This window comes from Micrasema longulum, unplaced genomic scaffold (genome assembly GCF_059751315.1).
Source record: "Micrasema longulum isolate JH-2025_06_02 unplaced genomic scaffold, ASM5975131v1 h1tg000140l, whole genome shotgun sequence".
NCBI classification, from domain to species: Eukaryota; Metazoa; Arthropoda; class Insecta; order Trichoptera; family Brachycentridae; genus Micrasema; species Micrasema longulum.
The window spans coordinates 1,330,776-1,353,130 of NW_028277346.1; the positions used below are offsets into that span (position 1 = coordinate 1,330,776).

The following is a 22,355-nucleotide window of genomic DNA, read 5'->3' on the forward strand; positions in this document are numbered from 1 at the left end:
CCATCAGCTGCTGTGCCGATACTTGTCGGGTCATGATCTAGTGGTTTATTTTGGATTTAAAATTGCAATCGAGGAAATGATCTGTCATTATCTTATACTGACACTGTTTTTTAATTGGCAAAACGTTAACAAAATCAAATAATATTTTATTGTTGACTTTTGCCTCATTCTTTATTTTAACAGGTACGATAATTTTTAAAATTTGTACCTGTAAGTTCAAGACTCTATCCGTATAAGATTTAAAACTGAGTCCCCATATTCTTATTTATTTATTTATTTATTTATTTATTTACGGACAAAGTCCATTATAAACATTACAATTAAAAGAAATTTTTACAAAGGAATAAAAAAATATAAGGAACAGAAATAAGCAGCAAAGACAGATGATAGATTTTTTAGATTAAGTAAAAAGCATAGGCTAACTATACAGATTCTTTAGCTGATTTGTAAAGAAAGACATCCTTACACCATAATAATCAAGATCTTGATGATCGTTCACCCGCCTGATCATTCTGGGCAAAGGCGACTGTGCACCATAATTGGTCCTGTAGTGACCGAGGAAAAGCATTTCATTATTTCTTAGTCTACGGGTGGGAACGTTAAAAAGAATCTTTTGCAAAATTTCAGGGGCATCAATGAGACAGTTCATAATTTTATACATGCAGATTATATCTGCAATGCATCTGCGTTTTTCAAGACTTGATATGCTTAAAAACCTCTCCATATCAGAATATGAATAGTCTCCTCTTTCCAATCCCATCTTCCATGCAATTTTTCTTATAAAACGATGTTGAACTGATTCAAGGCGCTTGATATGAACAGCATAATGAGGGGACCAGATTACAGATGCATATTCAAGAATAGGGCGAACTAAAGAGCAATAAAGTGTTTTAAGTGTAAGCATACTTTGGAAATCAGACGTAGTTCTATTAATAAAGCCTAAAATTTTTAAGGATCTGTTTACTATATTATCAAAGTGTTCCAGAAAAGTTAGTTTATTATCTAGGATCACTCCAAGATCACTTTTTAATCCATATTGAATAATTGGGTCAACTAGCCCCAAGTAAACTAGTCTCAGCACTGGGTATGGTATGCATGGTTTTAAATGGTACATGTTAAGTAGGCAAACTCTTAGCTTATTGCAGACTGTTTTTATCTGTTCTTCCCAATTAAAAGTGGAATCTATAATAATACCAAAATACTTATATTTTGATACGTGATCTATTTTTGTGCATTTGCAGTCTTGTAGATTGATATGCAAGCATTCGTGAGTGTGTGCATATATTAACAAATCTTCTTTTGGTCTATTATATGGGGACGTAATGTGTAACGCTTTCGTTTTTTTTATATTTATTGTTAGGCTATAATCATGTGACCATCTTAAAACTTGATTAAAATCCGATTGCAATTTTTGCTGCGCGTCTATTTGTGAGTCTCCAATAGCAACAATTGCCGTATCATCTGCAAACTGATAGCACAGTGAGTGTTGTATGACATTTGCCATAGAGTTAAACTAGGGTTTCCTAGGACAGCGGTGCCCGTATTTTAACGGCCGTAGTGAACGGTGATGCAGTGGACAGCCGTCGTAACGGTGACTAGAGTGTGGTTTCCTAGGAAAACGGTGTTATCAACACCATTTAACACCGTTTCCCTAGGAAACCACTCTCTAGTCGACGTTACGACGGCTGTCCACTACATCACCGTTCACTACGGCCGTTAAAATACGGGCACCGCTGTCCTAGGAAACCCTAGCTTTACAGTATATCAGGTATTCTAGGGGACCAATTACTGACCCCTGGGCTACTCCCGTTTTTACTTGTACTTTTTTTCTGAATATGTCTTGTATTTTCACAATTATATTTCGATTATTGAGATAGTTTGCGAGTAGTCCTTTATACTTTCCTCTGATCCCAGCATCGTCCAAACATTCTACAAGGCGAGAGTGATCTAAGGTGTCGAAGGCTTTAGCATAATCGACGAATATAACAATCACGTATTTTTTGTTATTTAAGGCATGGTTTATATTGTTTGCAAAGTCAGACAACAATTTACTTCCATACATGAGTTTTGGGACTTAAACCCATGTTTGATACGTTATATCAAAATGAACTAACTTTTAAATTATTGTTTCAGTGTCATTACTCCATTAAGTCCTGCGCTGCCGTGTGCGGTTTGGGAACAGACAACTGCATCATGGTCCCCAGTGACGAAAGAGGCAGGTTGATCCCCAGCGAACTGGAGAGACTCATTCTGGAGAGAAAGGCCAGGGGACAGGTAATTCTAACATCAGTTGATCAAACAAAAATCCAAAAACTGCACAGTTTCAGTATATTTTTTAATAGTTTTATTTGGATAACCGACAGCTACAATATTATCTACCTATCTATCTACCATGCGCGGTCCGTTCATAGTTTATATTTTAAATAGTGTATTTGTTGCACAAAAATCCATCATTAAAATAATACTCAGAGTCCCGATACTGAAGAAATATTTCATAAATCACAACTTATGACACCAAAACCATTATTCGCTAAAACAATACTCACTTATAGATTCAAAAACTACTCTTACTCAAATGAAAGACATAACCCCCACAATACATCACATACAAATACTATAATCACTAGATCCTCAACACATAGAACACTTAAACAAATACAAACTAAAACCACTTTCGGACAAAGGTATTTTGAGTATTATTAAATTAAAATCTATAACCTACTTCCACTATCTACGAAAACAATTATTAACGAAAAAATGTTCAAAAATGCCATAAAAAAATGGATAGTGGAGCTAGGTAGAAGTAAAATGGATTGTCTCATTCGCCCATACCAATGCTGAATCAACTGCTCCACAACTGTATGGCTTATGTTAGGTTTTTGTTATTTTCATTGTGTGTTTTGTAATATAAATAATATAGATGTACATAAATATCTTGTTTTTAAAACTGTCTGAATATTTGTTAATTATGTTTGTTTTTTAAGTTAGTCTTCTTTGTTTATTCTCAAATGTATTTTCATAAAGCTAAATTGTTAAGTGTCCTCGGTACGGGAAACCCCAGTGAGGTCACATTATTTATATTATTAATTGTAGTTTGTAAGCGAAAAATATGAATAAATAAATAAATATATTGGATGGAACCAATGCTTCCCCAAAAAATTGACCTCTAAACAATCAGTATCTATATTTTTTTATTTAATAAAATCAGCTATACGAGTAAGTTAACTAATTCTTTAAATAACTACAAGCAATATTTTATTATTGGTTTGTTGTTTTGATCAAAGCCATCTGAGAATGTTCATTCATCAATAATGTCCAAAAATTTGCAACAACTCCTCACGCAACCTTTCGACTGCGCAGTTATGCGCGAACTGGTATAAAATATAAAATACACCGCGCTTTGTCTGATTCTGGATTATGGAACTACGCGAGTGCTTTAGTTCCTTTGGGGCGGGACGTCAGTACAGAATTTTGAGAGTCCGCGCATGCGTAATTAGAGATATTGAATATTTTTGGAACCAATCCTAACAAACACATCCAGGTTCATTTTCTATGTATTGTGACGATTTTATAACAAATTAAGCATTTAAATCGGTTGACACGACGGCATTATAATATTAAACTGTGACATACAACTATTTTATACTAAAATTATGGCATAAAATTGCTTTATAGTTTATTTTAAAGCACCTAATTTGAATTTCTGTGTTAGCAGTAGGCACAAATTTTACCTATGTATGAATGTACCCAGTACCAAATGACTGCTTCCCTAACCGAACACTTCACCGCACGCTCCTGCTATTTACATATATAAGGTGGCGTAAAAGTCATCACCCTATCGGAAGACGCCATGACTTTTGCAAATGGTGGCAAATGTTAGTTCTGCTTTTTTTATTATTTTTTTTATTATTTAACTTTTTTTACATTGATTCGATTTTTTCCGGAATAATTTATTTATTTATTTATTAACGGACATTGTCCATTTATAAAATTTTTAAGGTTTAAATATTACAATAAAAGAATAGTTTAAAACATTTAAAAAAAAGAAAAGAAGCATTGACAAACATAAGGGACATCGAGACAAGATCTGGACTATTTATTTAGTGCTCGTTTAAATCGCTGTAAACTTAAACCAAAAAAGTCCAGATCTTGTCTCGAGTTAACAATACGACAAAGATGGGTCATTGGAGAATTAAGGCTACAGTTTGTTGTATGCTGAACGATGAACAGTACTTCATTGTTTCTCAATCTACGAGTCAGAATATTGAATTTTACTTGTCCTAGTAATGATGGAACATCGATTATACCATTTAGTATGCCGAACATATATATGGAGTCAATATTAGTTCTACTTTTTTGTAGACTAGAAATATTTAACATTGACTCTATATCAGCATAAGAATTATTACCTCTCTCTAGTCCAAGCATCCACGCTATTTTTCGAAGCAAGCGATGTTGGACTGATTCAATGTGATTTATGCGATTGACGTAGAATGGAGACCAGACCGCGGAGGCATATTCAAGAAGAGGGCGAACAGTTGAGCAATAAAGAGTTTTGATTGTACGGTCATTAGTAAAATCAGAGGATATTCTGTTAATGAAGCCAAGTAATTTCAGTGATTTATTTACTGTATTATCTATATGCTCGTTGTATGTCAGTTTATAGTCCAAAACAACTCCTAAATCTCTGATGGACTTAACTACATCAATTTGTCGGTGTTGTTGGCGCAGCGTGAATTTGGGAGCAGATTTTGCGGTTATCCGACGCCAACTGGATAAGCACTACGGCGTTTAGCCGCTTGCCTAGAAGTGTATGGGACAACATGTGCCGCCAGGTCTGGCTGACCCCGGAGCAGCCGTTCTGCTGAGAATTCCCCGGCTGTAGCTGAAGATGTAGCAGAAGATCTCGGAGTATCGACCAGATGACGTGCCACGAAATTAGGCATTAATCGGCGGTCTTTGCAGAGAATTTCGGGATTGGAGAACATGTGGTTCCAACAGGACGGATCAACGGCGCATACTGCACAAGCCACAACCAATATTCTGAGAGCTGTATTTCCGGGTCGCTTAATCTCTCGTTTTAGTGAGTTGCACTGGCTGGCAAGATTACCTGATTTAACCGTTCCTGACTTTTTTGTGGGGTTTCTTGAAGTCAAGAGTCTGTGTTAACAAGTCTTAGACTCTTGAAGCCCTGAAATAGAATATCCGTCCAAAATGCGAGAACCTAGCGCTGGAAGTTCTAGAAAGAGTGAAGGAAATGCCATAAATAGGGCCCGTATGGTCGTCAATTCTGGCGGCGGCCTATTGGCCGATATCATTTTCTCGACTTAATGGAAAAAAAATTAAGATATCAGATAAACAAGTCCAAAACCAGAATCAAAAATTTTCAATCATAAAAAAAAGTACAGTCAAAGAACATCGGATGACAACTTTTGCGTCACCTTGTATTAAAGGCAATGTTCGGATGTGTGTCCTAGATAGGCGGAATAACTACTGGACCGATTTACTTGCGGTTTTCAGTGAAATGTAGAGCTTTGCCAGTAGCATATTTATAGGTATTAAAATCTTCAATTTATCAAGTAGGAAAAAAGCTCGGTGTGTAAATGTTTCTTTCGTACATCACCAGGGTTGCATTCGACGAGAATGCATGTTCAAAACAAATGGAAGGATGTGAAAAAAGTCACCACACCTGCACCGGCCATTCTGTAACAGTTCATACAGAGCAACTTTTTACGTCATTTTACCTGTTTCAAAGACACCCTGATTCCGGCATCTATAAAAAAATTAAAACCTATCAATCCCAAAAGAAAGCCGTAGATTTTCAATTCTCGTCCACAGTCTGTCTATTCTGCATCTGGGCCACTTTAATTGCATAATGTTTTAATAAATATGAGTTTTTCATTTCATTTTATGACATTTCTTGGTGATTTTTTTTTAATCAATTAATTTTAGCATTTTAAAAATAATTACATTTTTCAACAATGTTTGATTATGTCCAAATGCTTGCAGACTGGCTGGATTTCCTCCCAAGGGAGTTGTTCATATTTAAATTTATTTCAACAGAGAGGAAAAACATTTTTGAGAAGGGAATATGGAAGTCTAGGCATTTGCAGGGCCTTTCATTGGCTGGTTTAAGTGGCCACTTTACACACTGTGGAACATTCACCATTCTGCCCATGTTTAAACATCCACATTTCCTCAACCCTTCCATCTGTTGACTTTTGTGAAGTAAAAGAGCTGAAACCTTTATCACGTGGGTGAGATTCATCCGGCTGAACTAAATCACCTACTTGGCAACGCCTGAAAACAATTTTCCAATTTTTATACTTCTTCTTTTACCAGGTGGTAATTCAACAATGTTTGATTATGTCCAAATGCTTGCAGACTGGCTGTATTTCCTTATCATGAGCCCTGTAAATGCCTAGACTTCCATTTTCCCTTCTCAAAAATGTTTTCCCTCTCTGTTGAAAAAAAAAAATCATTTTTATTTATAATTATTCCATATAATTTAATTATTAATATTAATGTTTGGTTTACAGATACCCTTCTTTGTCAATGCTACCGCGGGAACAACCGTGATTGGAGCATTCGATCCCATCGATGAGATGGCTGACATCTGTGAACGCCACAACTGCTGGCTGCATATTGATGTAAGTTACTATTCAATTAAAAAAAGTACTTTGTTACGTAGTAAAGTTTCTGATAAAGGAAATAAAGACGTTTAGACCTAAATGTGTAGAGTAAAACCGAAAAATATGTGGTTATAAAATTGAGCTATTGGCTCGTAAAGCCCAATGGTTAAAAAAATAACGCGGGTGACGAAGTGGTCAAAATAGACCCAGTTTTAAAAGTCGCTTTTTGGGCCTGTTTCGTGGTTTTTTTATTGAAAAATTTTTAGAAATGTACTTAAAAGCAATGAGATGACATATCATAAGTTTTTTTGCGAGATTTATATCTTTTGTTGATAATCATAAAAAGCGACGGCCGACATGCGTTATAAAATTCACGGCGACGATAAGCACCTATCGAACAAAAAATATTTTTATTCGTGTTTTTTTAAAGTAACCTCTGATAAATCTGGTTCGATAATTTTTATTTATGTCTCAAATTTAAGCGATTTTTTTTTTAAATGTTAGACTGAACGAAATCACGTATAAAATTTATTTATCGCGTAATCGATAATTTTCGTATTTATAGGGTCTGAGAATCCCATCTCCGGTGGGTACGAGTTAACTAAACTGTTTTACTAATTGAATTGAGATGTTAACTACTAGGTTTGGTTAGAAAAAAATTATGTTAACTAAATGTGTCGTGATCGTAGAACAACGACGTTTCGAAAAGGCTTTATATTACAGGTTTAAATAATAAAATAAAAAAACTAACCCAAGTATCAAAGGATATATTTTTGTACTTATTGAGCATATGGGATATGGCATAAGGTGTCAAAAAAATTAAACGGCTCTCTTGTAAAGTTGAAAAAAATCATTTGCGTCGTTATTTTACGATCATGATGAATTTGGTTTAGAAATTGAGCTGTAAACTAAACTGTTTAGTTAGAGAATCGAGATACATACTTAACATAGAAAATTTAACAATTTAATGAATTATTTGATTTAAAAATAGAGCTTTGATCGTAACTGTTCAAAGAAAAGTAAAAATAGAAAATTGGCCAAGTAACTAAGCTGTCGGCCTCGTGGTGTAATGGTCAGCGCGTTTGCCTACCATGCAAGAGATCTCGGGTTCGATTCCCGACATGGTTGATATGAAATATTTATTTAAAAAAAAGGGTGGTTTTTACACTGAGATATTTCATAGTCCTTGGACTGGTACCTGAAGCGTAAGACTGATCATCTTACCTTCATTTAACATACATGATCAAGATACGCTGAAATTGGTGTGACCAATGCAATGCCCTATGCACCATTAGCTGCGGAAAGGGAATGATGATGATGAACTAAACTGTTTGGTTGAAACATTAAGTTTTTTTTTATTTTTTTTTTATTTAAATTATTTATTAACAATTTTTGATGGGATTCCATTGTAATGATGTAATAACTTATATTTACATATAAGTTATTAATTTAAAAAAACTTGGTACATTTCTACTTATTTATTTGACCAATTAGCGCTTTCACCCTCTAATGGGCATCTTCAGACTGGTGAATATTATACAGTATTGGGATAATTTATATAAAACTAAATATTATCTTAAGTGGAGGTACATTTGAAAAATAAGATGGAAAAGACACAATACGCACTTAAAGTCTCAAAGTACACCGCCAACACATGTTTCAATAATTTGTCTCAGTCTGTTCCATTGAAATATTGCTGTTTAATATTCACCAGTCTGAAGATGCCTATTAGAGGGTGAAAGCGCTAATTGGTCGAATAAATAAGTGGATGTGTACCAAGTATTTTTAAATTTATAACTTATATGTAAATATAAGTTATTACATCATTAAGCTTTTCAACAATGTTTTGAGTATGTCAATGTCAATGCTTGCAGACTGGCTGGAAGTCCTGCAAATGCCTAGACTTCCATATTCCCTTCTCAAAAATGCTTTCCCTCGCTGTTGCAACAAATTTAAATCATTAAGCTTTTACCTTAATCATTACATCATATCCTTAATTCGTTAATTATGTTTTTAGGCTGCCTGGGGAGGTGGTATCCTGTTCTCCAAAAGACATCGCTTCCAGCGGTTGAGAGGAATTGAAAGGTAAACCTTAATTTTTAAATATATATTTATCTTATGATTTAATTAAGATTATTGGGTTTTTAAAAGGATAATGCGTAAAACTCTAATGAATTGAGGCTTTCGAGGAATAATTGTTGCGAACTCTTGCATTTCCAGATGGTTTGAGTGACACCTTACACAACAATGATAGGTTAAAACAATTTAATTTATGGGTATACGCGGTCTGAGTTTTATTTATTTATTTAAATGGACAATACAGCACTACTGCCAATTACAATTTACATAGACTACACAATTAGGTATCTACAAATACATCTTTAAAAAAATCACAATAGAATATTAAGGTCCATATAAACAATAAACAAAGACGAATAAGCCATCAAAACACATTACATAAAATTATTGAGAGGATAAATAAAATAAATAATATTTACTATTATTTATTTCACAACATTATTGGTACGTGTACTTGTACAAATCTGGATTTTCTCCCAAGGGGGAGTAGGTATATATTTTTATTTATATCCCTACAGAGATGAGGTAGAATTTTTTTCAAATTCAGGATTATGGATATTCGAGCGTTTACAGGGCTTATGACCTTCATTGGCTGGGTTAAGTGGCCACTTTAAGTACTACAACATTCCCCATTCCGCTTATTAGCGAATGTTCACACCGGTAACATTTTTGATTTTTGTATTTATGTTATGAATTTGAGAAACCATCCACAAGCGAGTTGGAGGGCCATCTATGTATTGATATTGAAGTTAAGTATATTAATTAAGCAGATTACTTTATTTTATGTAGTTAAGACTCTTCCGAGTCAAATAAGGTACTAGTAATCGCCTGCAGATCCAACTCGCGTGTGGATGGTTTCTCAAATTCATAACATAAATACAAAAATCAAAAATGTTACCGGTGTGGATATTCGCTAATAAGCGGAATGGGGAATGTTGTAGTACTTAAAGTGGCCACTTAACCCAGCCAATGACAGGTCATAAGCCCTGTAAACGCTCGAATATCCATAATCCTGAATTTGAAAAAAATTCTACCTTATCTCTGTAGGGATATAAATAAAAATATTATTTATTTATTTATTTGTTTAACGGACTTATAAATTTCTATTCTAACTATGGTAAATACAATTTCTTATAATAAATACAGGCACTAAAAAAATAAAATACAACTAAATAAAATTAAAGCTAAAATAAAAAAATAAAAATTACTACCTCAAGACAAGATCCGGTATCTTAGTGAATTTTTAAATCTATAAAGACTTACACCAAAAAAGTCCAGTTCTGGTCTCGAGTTTACAATACGACACAATCGGGACATCGGTGCATGCGAGCCATAGTTTGCGCTGTGTTGATCGAGGAACAGCGCATTATTATTTCGCAACCGGCGGATCGGAACATTGAATGCCACTTGTTCCAGTAACGATGGTACATCAATTAAGCCATTCAGCAAATTAAAGACTCTCTGATATTTTCTATATTCGTAAAATTAATACTAATCATCGGAAACATTCTACGATCCCTCGTATATGTGGAACATTTAACAAAAAATTTAATAGCCTTGATATATTTAACACTCCATATAATATGTACAGAAGAGAATTAATAGGCTTGATTCACGCTCTTCATTTATAATTCATTAAATCATTAAATCAAATGCAATTTTCCACTCTTACTTTCCTTCAATCATTTTTTACCACTCCTTATCAATTTCCTTCTTTTCCTTTCCACTATCTCCTTGTTTTGTCCATATTTATCTTATTTCAATATATAGTATATTTATTATTTTTATAGTTTAAATTTTGAGCCGTCGCACAGTGTTTTGACCCATACAAGCTACAAGATAAAAAGTCACTTTTGAATTCTTAAACGATGACGTCATGGGGGCATTACCAGATAGTTAGTGTGACGATTGTAAGCCTAATTGGGGTGATTAATGCTTAAGGTGATTCATACCAGAATATGAAAGTCGGATAATTGGTTTTTGAAAGCCTAATTACATTTATTTGCATTTTGGCGTCCGACGTGTAAAGGTTGTTTATCAAGTTTAAAGTTTTTTATTTCGATTTTTAAAAAAATGGAAACTATTTAGGAAGGTATGTTGTGTAGTTTTTTTCTAATATTTTAATGTATTTTATTTAGGTATTTAAAAAAAACAATAATTTAACTTATGTATTTTCAGTAGTTAAAAAAATATCAATTTCTAACTTCTCGAGAATTTATCTCGGAGAGTATATCAAAGTAGCAAAATATTATTTTTATTTTTCAATAGACTAATTTATTGTTAATTCATTACAGTTTCGATATTTTACCGCACGAAGTTGCATCTATCTTATTTTGTTATTTTACAGGTAACAGATACGAGATTTCCAGGCAAGAATTTGCACGTGATGTGGAAGAGTTTGACGAAGAAAGAAAGGCTTCAAGAAGTGTTAAATATTATTGTTAGTAAATTTGAAGTCGGTGAACTTGGTGCAAGTGGTGAAAAACTGTTAAAAAATCAAATTAAGCTCATTTGTTTAAATATAAGCAGAAAATGGACCGAATCTGGCTGTAAACTAGATAGATTTGTTAAAAAAAAAATTGAGTGGCTCGACGGTAGTGAAAATATTTTGATAAGTGAAAACTTTCGACAAAGTCCTTCAGTAGACATGAATGAACCATCTACGTCTACTGGAAGGCCCGCAAAGGATTTTGGGGCATGCAGTGATCTGTGCAAAAGGACAAAAGTGCGTGATTTAGTGAGTACGAAGACATCTGAAGAACTTTCGTTTGCCACGCAGGTATTTATTCGAGCATCAGGAAAACGCACAGTTGCCGATCTCCTAAAGAAAATTTTGAAAGCTACTCCCAATGAAGTAGCAAAAATACGTAGGGAACGTCAACAAGTAAACAAACAGCGGGCATTGACAATTGAGGAAGCGCTAAGTTTATACGTTGACTGTAAATTATATTCGCATTCCTATAAAGTTATGCGTAAAAATGCCATAAAAACCGGCCACAACATATATCCGGCATTTTATAGTTTAAGAAAAGCAAAAGAAGCATGTTGCCTGAGCGAGGAATTTGTCAAAATAACGGAAACTAGTGCAGAAATCCAGCTACAAGCGATTTTAAATCATACGGTGGAACGATTGCTAAATGTAGAATCAGAAGTCTTAAAAGAAAGAGTTCCTTCAGGTTCTGTACTGACTTTTATATGCAAGTGCGGTGGAGATGGAAGCTCGGGACATAGTAATTATAAACAGAAATTTTACACAGAGCATGCAATAGATGAATTTTTATTTATTATGTCATTCGTTCCAATACAACTAAGGCTTAATGATGACCCTAATATAGTAATTTGGCAAAATTTAAGCCCTTCTTCAACCTCTTATTGTCGTCCTATTAAATTGATTTTCGCCAAAGAAACTGATATTCTTACTAAGTCTGAAATCGAAAAACTTCAAGATGCAATTGAAAAACTTGAAAATTTTAATGTTAATATTGGAGGTGTAGTATTTTCCATAAAATTTAAAATGCTTTTAACAATGGTAGATGGTAAAATTTGCAACGTTTTGGCTAAAAATAAGTCAACCATGTCCTGTTATATTTGTGGCGCCAAACCCAGTGAAATGAATTCTATTAGTATTAATAGAGTTTCTTGACAAAAATTTTATTCCTTTGGCTTATCTACATTACATGCTCTTTTTATATTTCTCAAAATACATCTATTTGAAAATCACTTATAACAAATGTTTTATTTAAAGACCTTTAAGTTTTATCATCATCATACCATATCCGCTCCCTATGTGGGGCATATGGATTCCATAATCTGCCTCCGGCCAAGCGATCGACCTCCCGTACATCCTCCCAAGTCAAGTCCACGTACCGCAACTCTGACGCAAACTGCCCACAAATTGTCAACAGTGGACGACCAGGACGCCGAGAACCTGATGCCTTGTAACATAGGCAAGCATGGTTAAGGCTCTCGGAAGGCATACGTAGTACATGGCCTTGCCAGCCAAAACGCCTTGGATGACAGTAGATACCAAGGGTTGCTGTGTCCGTTGCCTCACTTCTGTGTTCCTTACATTGTCAAACTTTTAAGTTTATTTAAACCCTTTGAGTTTTCATGTTTAACATAATAAGATCAGCTGTAAAATGGTTATTATGACAAAACAAGTGAAGGCAGATTAGTTCTCTCGGGTGAAATCTTTATTTTATGCCTAAGTATCTAATATAATTTTCAATGATTTATTTTATAGGTTGACTGATTTATCAGTCAATAGAATTAAAGTAATAATTTCAATTATTTATGATCCTTAAATACATTATTGGATGCAGATATCAATTTCCAGAAAATTTATTTCGTTTATTAAATAACAAAATGTGACATATTTTTTTTAAAACGAATTATTATTACATATTTAATAAAAGAAACCTCTTTTTAGGATTAAATGAATCGCATACGTGAGTTAAAAGTACATTCAGAATTTTTAGTTTCTAGCTTGTATGAAACGAAACACTGTGCGTCGTCGCTATATTATTTAGTGAATACATTTTTTTAATTTTTTAATTTTTATTATTTTACATATTTATTACAGCAATATACAAGTAATTATTTATACAACAAATTAATTCAGTAGTAAAAGTAAACATACATATTTTTTATTTTTGCTGTTGGTTCATCTAAACTTCCCCGTTCTAAGGCAGTAAATTATGTATTTTATAATGATATTTAAAAGTATTTACAGTTTTATCATACTGTGTGCTTTTTCAGTCTTAAAGGTAAACAATGAATATCCAGAGAAAACATAAATAATACCAAAATCTCTATATCCTAAGTCCCAAGTCATTACTAGTAAAACAAGCAACCAGCTTACGTCCTTCTACATCGGACAACAAATTCTCTGACTCCCTCCGACCAATATGGATTAAGAATGCAGTCAACACCTTCCTCAGCCTGGAAATCCCACCACATTTCCACGAAACTGGGATAAGGTTATATGCCCTCGGGCCTATATAATATTGCTGCCTTTGAGCCAAAAAAGTATTGACTCCTCTCTGTAGAATCAGATCCTTATTGGAGTGTCTAGTATTATGAACATATAATTGGATGGCAGGCCCTACTGTGTAAACATTTTATATACATATATATATTTTTAAATATTAATTTAACCTGTACATCTGTTTTTATTCGAAATAAATAAAATAAAATAAGCATAAATATGGAGTCAATGTTATTTCTACGTTTTTGTAGACTTGAGATTTTGAACATTGAGTCCATTTCTCCGTGAGTGTAGTCTCCCCTCTCAAGGCCAATCATCCATGCTACTTTTCTTAGCAAACGATGTTGCACCGATTCGATATGATTTATCCGGCCTACATAGAAGGGAGACCAGGTCACGGACGCATATTCTAAAAGAGGACGAACAAGTGAGCAATATAGTGTTTTAAGCGTGAACATATTAGTCAAGTCACTAGATGTCCTGCGAACAAAACCCAAGAGTTTTAATGACTTGTTAATCATAGTATCAATATGTTTTATTAAAGGTAAGTTTACAAACCATGATAACTCCGAGATCCTTAATAGACTTGTCTTCATCTAAATTAATATTTTCTATTTTTTAATCAAAGGAGATAGGTTTTTTCATTCTATGAAAATATATTATTTTACTACAATATTTGAGTTTGTTCAAATGTTTATAGACAAAAGACTGAATTTCTCCCCCTCGGGAGTCATTAAGATTAACAAATTACAACAGGGATGGAGAATACCTTAAATAAGGGAATATGGAAGTCAAGGAATTTACAGGGCTTATGACCTGTCATTGGCTGGTTTAAGTGGCCACTTTACACACTGTGTAACATTCACCATTTTGCCCATGTTTGAACATCCATATTTCTTCAATTCTTCCATCTGTTGATTTAAGTGAAGTTAAAGAGCTGAAACCTTTATTGTTGCGAAGAGATTCATCTGACTGAATTATTTCCCATACTAGGCAACGCCTGAAAACAATTTTTCAATTTTTAAACTTCTTCTTGGACCAGTTGATTTCATTACAATATTTGAGTTTGTCCAAATGTTCATAGACAAAAGACTGGATTTCACCCCCTCGGGAGTCATTAAGATTAACAAATTACAACAGGGATAGAGAATACCTTAAATAAGGGAAAGAATTGAAGAAATATGGATGTTCAAACATAGGCAAAATGGTGAATGTTATACAGTGTGTAAAGTGGCCACTTAAACCAGCCAATGACAGGTCATAAGCCCTGTAAATGCCTTGACTTCCATATTCCCTTATTTAAGGTATTCTCCATCTCTGTTGTAATTTGTTAATATTATTTTACATTTTTTAATACTTAATTCTAGGTAGCTGACTTTGCACTACATATTAAAAGAATCTAATTAAACCAACAATGTTCATACTCGTACATATAAAACTAGGGATAAAAAAGATAAGATTACTAACGAGGAGAAAGAATCTAATTAAACCAACAATGTTCATACTCGTACATACAAAACTAGGGATAAAAAAGATAAGATTACTAACGAGGAGAAAGAATCTAATTAAACCAACAATGTTCATACTCGTACATATAAAACTAGGGATAAAAAAGATAAGATTACTAACGAGGAGAAAGAATCTAATTAAACCAACAATGTTCATACTCGTACATACAAAACTAGGGATAAAAAAGATAAGATTACTAACGAGGAGAAAGAATCTAATTAAACCAACAATGTTCATACTCGTACATATAAAACTAGGGATAAAAAAGATAAGATTACTAACGAGGAGAAAACTCATTGTAGAAGGGATTAAGGCTGTACAATGAGTTACCTGAAAAAAAAGAAAGCATTGAAATATCCCAAATTAATTTGAAAAACATGTTCTTGAGAAATTTTTATAAAAAAGTGTAATTTTATTGAAAATTTATATTATTTCTTAAGATGTTATAAACTCATTTAATAAAGCATTAATAAAGTAATAAGATACTTATTTGTTTGCATTAATTGTTTTTTATCATAAAATTAACACTCTTGCAACAATTTATTTCACCCTTCAGGATTAGAAGGTTAATCCAAATTGCTGTTTAATGTTCACTTGTACCCCCACCACTTGTGCGCGTTGTGACGTCAGCTAATGCATTTTTGACAGCTGTAATATCCTCTCGAAAACCTTTTAACAGAAACACCTCGCTTAAGGCTAAATATTCCCGATTTTCTTACGTGCAAATAAACATACTGCTTGTAAAACCTCAAATAATTTTGTGTATATTTTGAAAGGGATTGATTTTAATTTTTCAATCGATTTTTACTCTTATTTTTGTTTTGTGTTTTTTTTATACATTAGAACTCTGTTTATCCGGACTCATCCGGACTTCCAGATATCTAGAATGTTATCAGAAAATTAAAAATATAGATGCTTTCATAAAATAACAAATAAAAAAGGGAAATTATTTTTTTTGAGACAACGGCACTTAAAGTCTTTCATTATTTTATATAATTTCCAAATAAACAAACTTAACCGCGTGATACCCGACGGAGAATAGCCTATTTCACACATATCATCTTAATCTAAACGGCATGGTAAAATTGTAATGGATTGACATTTATTAGATTCATTAGTACCTATTTCATCTGTAGACTTTTGTTAAGTAAATGGAAGAGTTAAGGAAATGTGGATGTTTGAACATAGGCAGACTGGTGAATGGTTCACAGCGTGTAAAGTGGCCATTTAAACCAGCCAGTGACAGGTCAAAAGCCCTGTAAATACCTTGACTTCTATATTCCCTTCTCAAAAATGTTTTTCCTCTCTCTAGGGAGTAGTTCGTATTTAAATCCGTTGAAATGGATTTAAATACGAACTACTCCCTAGGGAGGAAATCCAGCCAGTCTGCAAGCATTTGGACATAATCAAACATTATTGTTAAAAATAGTATTCATTTAAAAATCGTAAATAATGACGTCTCTCCTTATATCTACGTGTAGTATTTCCGGTTTCCGCTTTAAAGCCCCCGCACCTTGTAAGGAACGTTTTGACCATTGAAAAAAAAGAGTATAATTTTCATTATACTCTTTTTTCAACCAGAGATTATGTCAGCTTTCTAGGTTTTTCTAAATCGAAACGTTCGTAAAAACAACCATAACATAGAAATGAGCAAATTGCGATCAACTAAATGAAGTAATCAAAGCAATATTCCATAGATTCTTGTCAGTCTTGTTATTGGCTGGAGAAATACAACTTACCGCGGCCAGTGAAAGTAAGAACGCCAACCGTTTCATGACGTCACTACTGAAAAGTGACACACTGATTACAGTTATTTGGCGGGGTATTTGATAAATGTAACGCACAAAAAAAATATTTTCGTTCAGTTAAATAGTACGCTTAATAGAAAAAAAAATATTTAGAAAACAGTGGAATTCCTCATTCTCTTATGACCCGTCTTTCTCGTATTGTAAACTCGAGACAAGATCATCTGGACTTTTTTGGTTTGAGTTTACAACGATTTTAACGAGCACTAAATAAATAGTCCGGATCTTGTCTTGATGTCCCTCATGTTTGTTAATGCTTCTTTTCCTCTTTAAAAAATGTTTTCGTCAATTCTTTTATTGTAAAATTAAAACCCTATAAATTGTATAAATTGATAATGTCCGCTAATAAATAAATCTCTTATCACCGTGATAAAATATTCACGTCACTATAACACCTTTTTTATTTTGAATTAGTCTTAATGGTACAAGACTATTTTAGCACTTGCTGCTTCCCCCTTTAAAAATCGTCAAACCAAGCACATGCACGGTTCTCAGATTAGGTGTGTTGACTTTGGCGAGGATTTAAAACTGAAAAACAACCCCTATGCACTTTGTCGAAATAAGGGGTTGCGCTTAAATGCATTCGAATTAAGATCTAAATTTGTTGCAACAGAGAGAGAACACATTTTAGAGAAGATAATATGGAACTCTAGACATTTACAGGGCAAATGACATGTCGTTGGCTGGTTTGAATGGCCACTTTACACACTGTGTAACATTCACCATTCTGCATATGCTTAAACATCGCATTAATTTATTTAAACTCATAATACAATAAATCAAACACTGATTTGAGTCTTCTGAACACTTTATTTTATTTTTGCAAATATAAAAACATAGATTTCGTGACAATTGTTTCGCCTTGTTGGGACATTTTCAAACAAACGTGAAGATTAGATCGATTGAATGTCCTTACATAGTTAGTTATATAATTCAAGGTACTTAAGTAAAAAAATAAAAACAATCTTATGAACTATAGCATGTACATTAATTATCTCACAATACATACATGTATGTCAATAAATACTTACTTTGATATAAAGTTTTCCGAAATTCAAATATAAATACCTAAATTCCCCATTACCTATTAAACCCTGATCTACTGAAATTGATTTCATTCTATGTACCACCTAGATTAGGCAGAACATCTACAATATTTTACTGTCAAAATTCTCGAACGGTAGCTCAATATAACTCACCTATTGTTAGATTACAGAATACCGGGAATGAATATGCATCACATTTTGATATATTTAGTTTATCTCTGCCTAACTTAAAAAATAAAGTGACCAACATATTTTTATCAAAAAGAGCAAATCATCTTCAGAAGATTGGGTTGGAATAGTTATAATTTGATTGATTAATGTATTTTGTTATTGTATAATTTCTTTAAAATATATATATGTATTTCAAGTAATTAATAATGTGTACAGTACGAGTATATTAATATTTCACACTCGATTTTTTTTTAAATATTTTTGTTTCTAAGCACTCTTTATACCACATATATGTAAATGGCAGAAATGCCGTATATACATAAATAAACAGTTAGCTTTGCCCTTAACTATTGTTTTTTCCCACAATTATGATTAATGTATAATATAGTTCATAAGATTATTTATATTTTTTACTTAACACTTTGAGCACCGGCCGACTACACATAAAATTTACCCTGTGCCCGGACAATTTTTGTGAAATTTCATGCTTTGTGAAGGGTTTCTTAAAAGTGTCATAATTACGAAAATACTGGCTTAAATCAATCGAAACTTCTCATATGCATTTTAAACGATTTAATAATTCAATTCAATTTAATTCAATTCAATTTATTTATTTTTAATATAACATATACATTACAAAAATATATTCAATACGTACATGTTATAAAAAAGAAGAAAAAAATACACGAAAGAGACTTATGTCAAAGTAGTCGAAGAATCCTGCTCCGGAAAACCCCTTCGGATACATGGAACAGATCAATATCCAGAGCGATGTTGTTCAGCATAGCGGTAGCCCTTCCAACAGGCATAACCATAGGCAGGTTGGTCCTGAATATCGGAATATGAAACAATCTATGCTGACGCTGTCTTAGGTAATTATCAGGAACATCCAAACCAATGCTCATCATAATTTCAGAATTATCGATCATACCGCGCAACAATCGATAAAAATGTGTGGTCAAATACACATTCCTTCTAGTCTCTAAACTGTTGTAGCCGAGCATACCCTGGAGAAACTCGATCGGGTAGAGCCGAGGATAATACCCGCACTCTCTCATGTAGAGATATCTCAGAAACTTCTTTTGGATTTTCTCTATCATAAGAGAGTACTTCAGTTCATGTGGCCCCCAAATCATCGAGCCACTCTCGAGTCTACTTCGCACCGAGGAGTTGTAAAGAGTTCTCAGTACGCGGGTATTTTCGAAAACCCTGGCAGTACGCAGAACAAATCCAAACATCTTCAATGCATTACCACTGATTGTCTCTATGTGTTCATGAAATGTCAGAGTGCTTACAAATCTAACGCCCAGATCCTTAACATTCGATGTTCGTATCAGATTCTGGTCATTCATTTTGTAGCGAAAAAAAAGAGTTTTTTGGGCCCTAGTGAAGGACGTGACCGAACACTTGGAAACATTAAACCCAAGTTTGTTTCGCCTTCCCCATTCAGATATATTAGATATATCCGCTTGGAGAAGACGAATAAGTCATTTTTGCATTATAATTTTGCCAATATTAGCCTTTATGGAGAGCCACATTGCAATATTCGCACAATTGGTTATTTTTTTAATGATTATTTTAGTTTGTATTGCTTATGATGTTAACTTTGTTCAATAACTAATTTAAGGCATGCTTTACTTGTTGTAAAACGTTTCCCCCGGCACGGGACACCCCAGTGAGGGAACAGCATTCCGTATAAAAAAAAAGAATACAAACATTGTAAAAGTATAAATAATAAATATTCAGGGTCTCACTCCTTTTGTTGCGATTTGTATCCCGGTCCCGTGTTTTCACGTAATTTACTAGCAGCAAATAAGTACTAATAAAAGTCACTAAATGTCAGTAAAATGCACTTTTTTAGACAGCTGGTAAATCACGTGAAAACACGGGACCGGGACACAACGCGTGGTTATATAATCACGTGTTTACACGGCTCCGGGATACAAAGTGTTCAGTACCTTAAATTATAAAACTATTTTTTATTTTATTTTATTTTTATTTTATTATATTTTTCACGCCCATAAGGCTTTTACATACATGAAAGTTTTACAAAATATAAGTATATAAACAACATTAAATTTAAAAAATACAATATAAAGCAACAAAAGATAGAACAGTGTTAAGAGGTAAAATTGGTATAAAAAAAAGAAGATGAGTATATAAACAACATAGATTTAAAAAAAAAAACACAATATAAAGAAATAAAATATAGGAACAGTGTTAAGAAGTGTAGTTGGTTTAAAAATAAAAAGATGAGTGTATTAACAACATAAATTTTTTAAAAAATACAATGTAAAGTAATAAAATATAGAACTGTGTTTAAAAGTTAAGTTGGTTTTAAAAAAAATTAAAGCAATATATATTTATATTTCTATTTTTTTTTAATTCTTTTTTTTTTAATAAGCTAAAGAAATACATCTAAAGGTTTAAAGCAGCTAGGTACATAATGTTATAAAATACAATATGAACAGAATATTAAGTTCTATTTGATAAGGAACATATGTATACATTGATATTTAAAATTTACAAGACTCACGCTAAAGACATCGATGTTGTTAGCATATTGGTTCGCGAGTACATGCATCCGCATTATAAGTACATTCAATCCATCTTATCTTCACATTTGTTTGAAAATGCCCTAACAAGGCGAAACAATTGTCACCTAATCTTTGTTTTTATATTTGTAAAAATAAAATAAAGTGTTCAGTAGACTTATATTTTAAGTTTAAATATGGAGTTTTACAAATAAACTTCAAATCAATCAATTAATTTATTTATTTGACAAATACGTCAATAAATAATAATTTATTGACTTTACGGGCTGTTTAACCCCTTACGTAGTGCAGACTGTAGCTTCTTCTACGGGTAAAATCACCAAAAAGTTTTTCCCAACGCTGGCTGATGCAGCAAACTTCCGTCGTCATCACCAGAGTACTTTCGATACGAACCAAATTTTTACCATACACGGAGCTATGAGAAGTTACCTTTATACTTTTAAATCAAGGAATGATGACTATTGTCCATGCGATGATATTTCTTAGCAGAGTATCGAACGTATGTTATTTCAGTGCCAATTTTTCAGTTTACAACGCCATAATCTTAGTTTGCCATACCCTCAATGAGGAAGTTCAGTGGTTTTTTTTTTAAATTTATATTTTTTAATAGACTGTTCTTGTCAATTTTTTTATTTTTAATTTTAATATATCGTATTATTAGCGCTATGATTTTTCAAAGTTTTGTATTTCTGAAATAACTCCGCGTGTAACGTCAGAGGTTCATTTCCGCTTATTCTCATTCAGTTCTTCCCATTGGTCCAGAAGCGACAAGCATACCGGAAATCTTCCATATCTCTCAGATCATAGGTCGATTCACATGAACCAGTGACGTCATTTAAAGTAGTGCGTTTTTATCAAAATATTTTTTATTATTTTTTCTGTACATTTTCAAGAAACTTTGATGTACAATTTAATGCTCTAATTTTTACCCCACTTAAGAAAACATTTTTTGTATCCAATTTCCCGTAGGGCTGAAGTTTCTCATTGTAAAAACTCTTATAATATGTAACTTGAGCTTAGTTAGAATGTAAATTTACGTATACAATTGTAAAGCGCCCCTGAGGTGATTTTTTACAAAAATTGCGCTTTATAAAAATAAATATTATTATTATATCACCATATATATTATACAGAACAAAAAAATCACTACAAAATACATGGAATATCAACATTTAAAAGAATTTACAATGAAAAAACATTTGAAGTACATGAAAAAATATACTAAAAAGCATTTTTATACCTTAATTTCAGAATAAAAGAGTTATTTTTCATAGTTTAATATTAAAATACCATCGTGTCTACCGATTTTAGTGCTAAATTTGTTATAAAACATTCACGAAAAAAAGTATTGGTTTATTGGAATTGCTTCTACAGAGCTACTAAATATCTCAATTTGCGCATGTGCAAACTTGGGAAATTCATTACTGGGAGACCGCCCTAAAGCAACTAAAGCACTCAAGCAGTTCTTCAATTCAGAATTAGACGGAACGCAGTAAATTTTACATCAGTCCGCGTATAACTATGGAGGCAAAAGGTTGTGTGTGGACTTGTCGCAATTTTTTGGAAATAAT

General features: G+C 32.9%; 1 protein-coding gene across 1 annotated transcript in view; it reads left to right on the plus strand.

Moving 5' to 3' along the window:
• The window catches only part of Gad1 (glutamate decarboxylase), a 122,122-nt gene that overhangs the window by 74,519 nt on the left and 25,248 nt on the right, over window positions 1-22,355 (plus strand). The window contains exons 8-10 of the mRNA XM_088242485.1: window positions 2,134-2,274; window positions 6,540-6,650; window positions 8,650-8,717. Coding sequence (XP_088098611.1) covers window positions 2,134-2,274; window positions 6,540-6,650; window positions 8,650-8,717 — 320 coding nt within the window. The remainder of the gene's footprint in view (window positions 1-2,133; window positions 2,275-6,539; window positions 6,651-8,649; window positions 8,718-22,355) is intronic.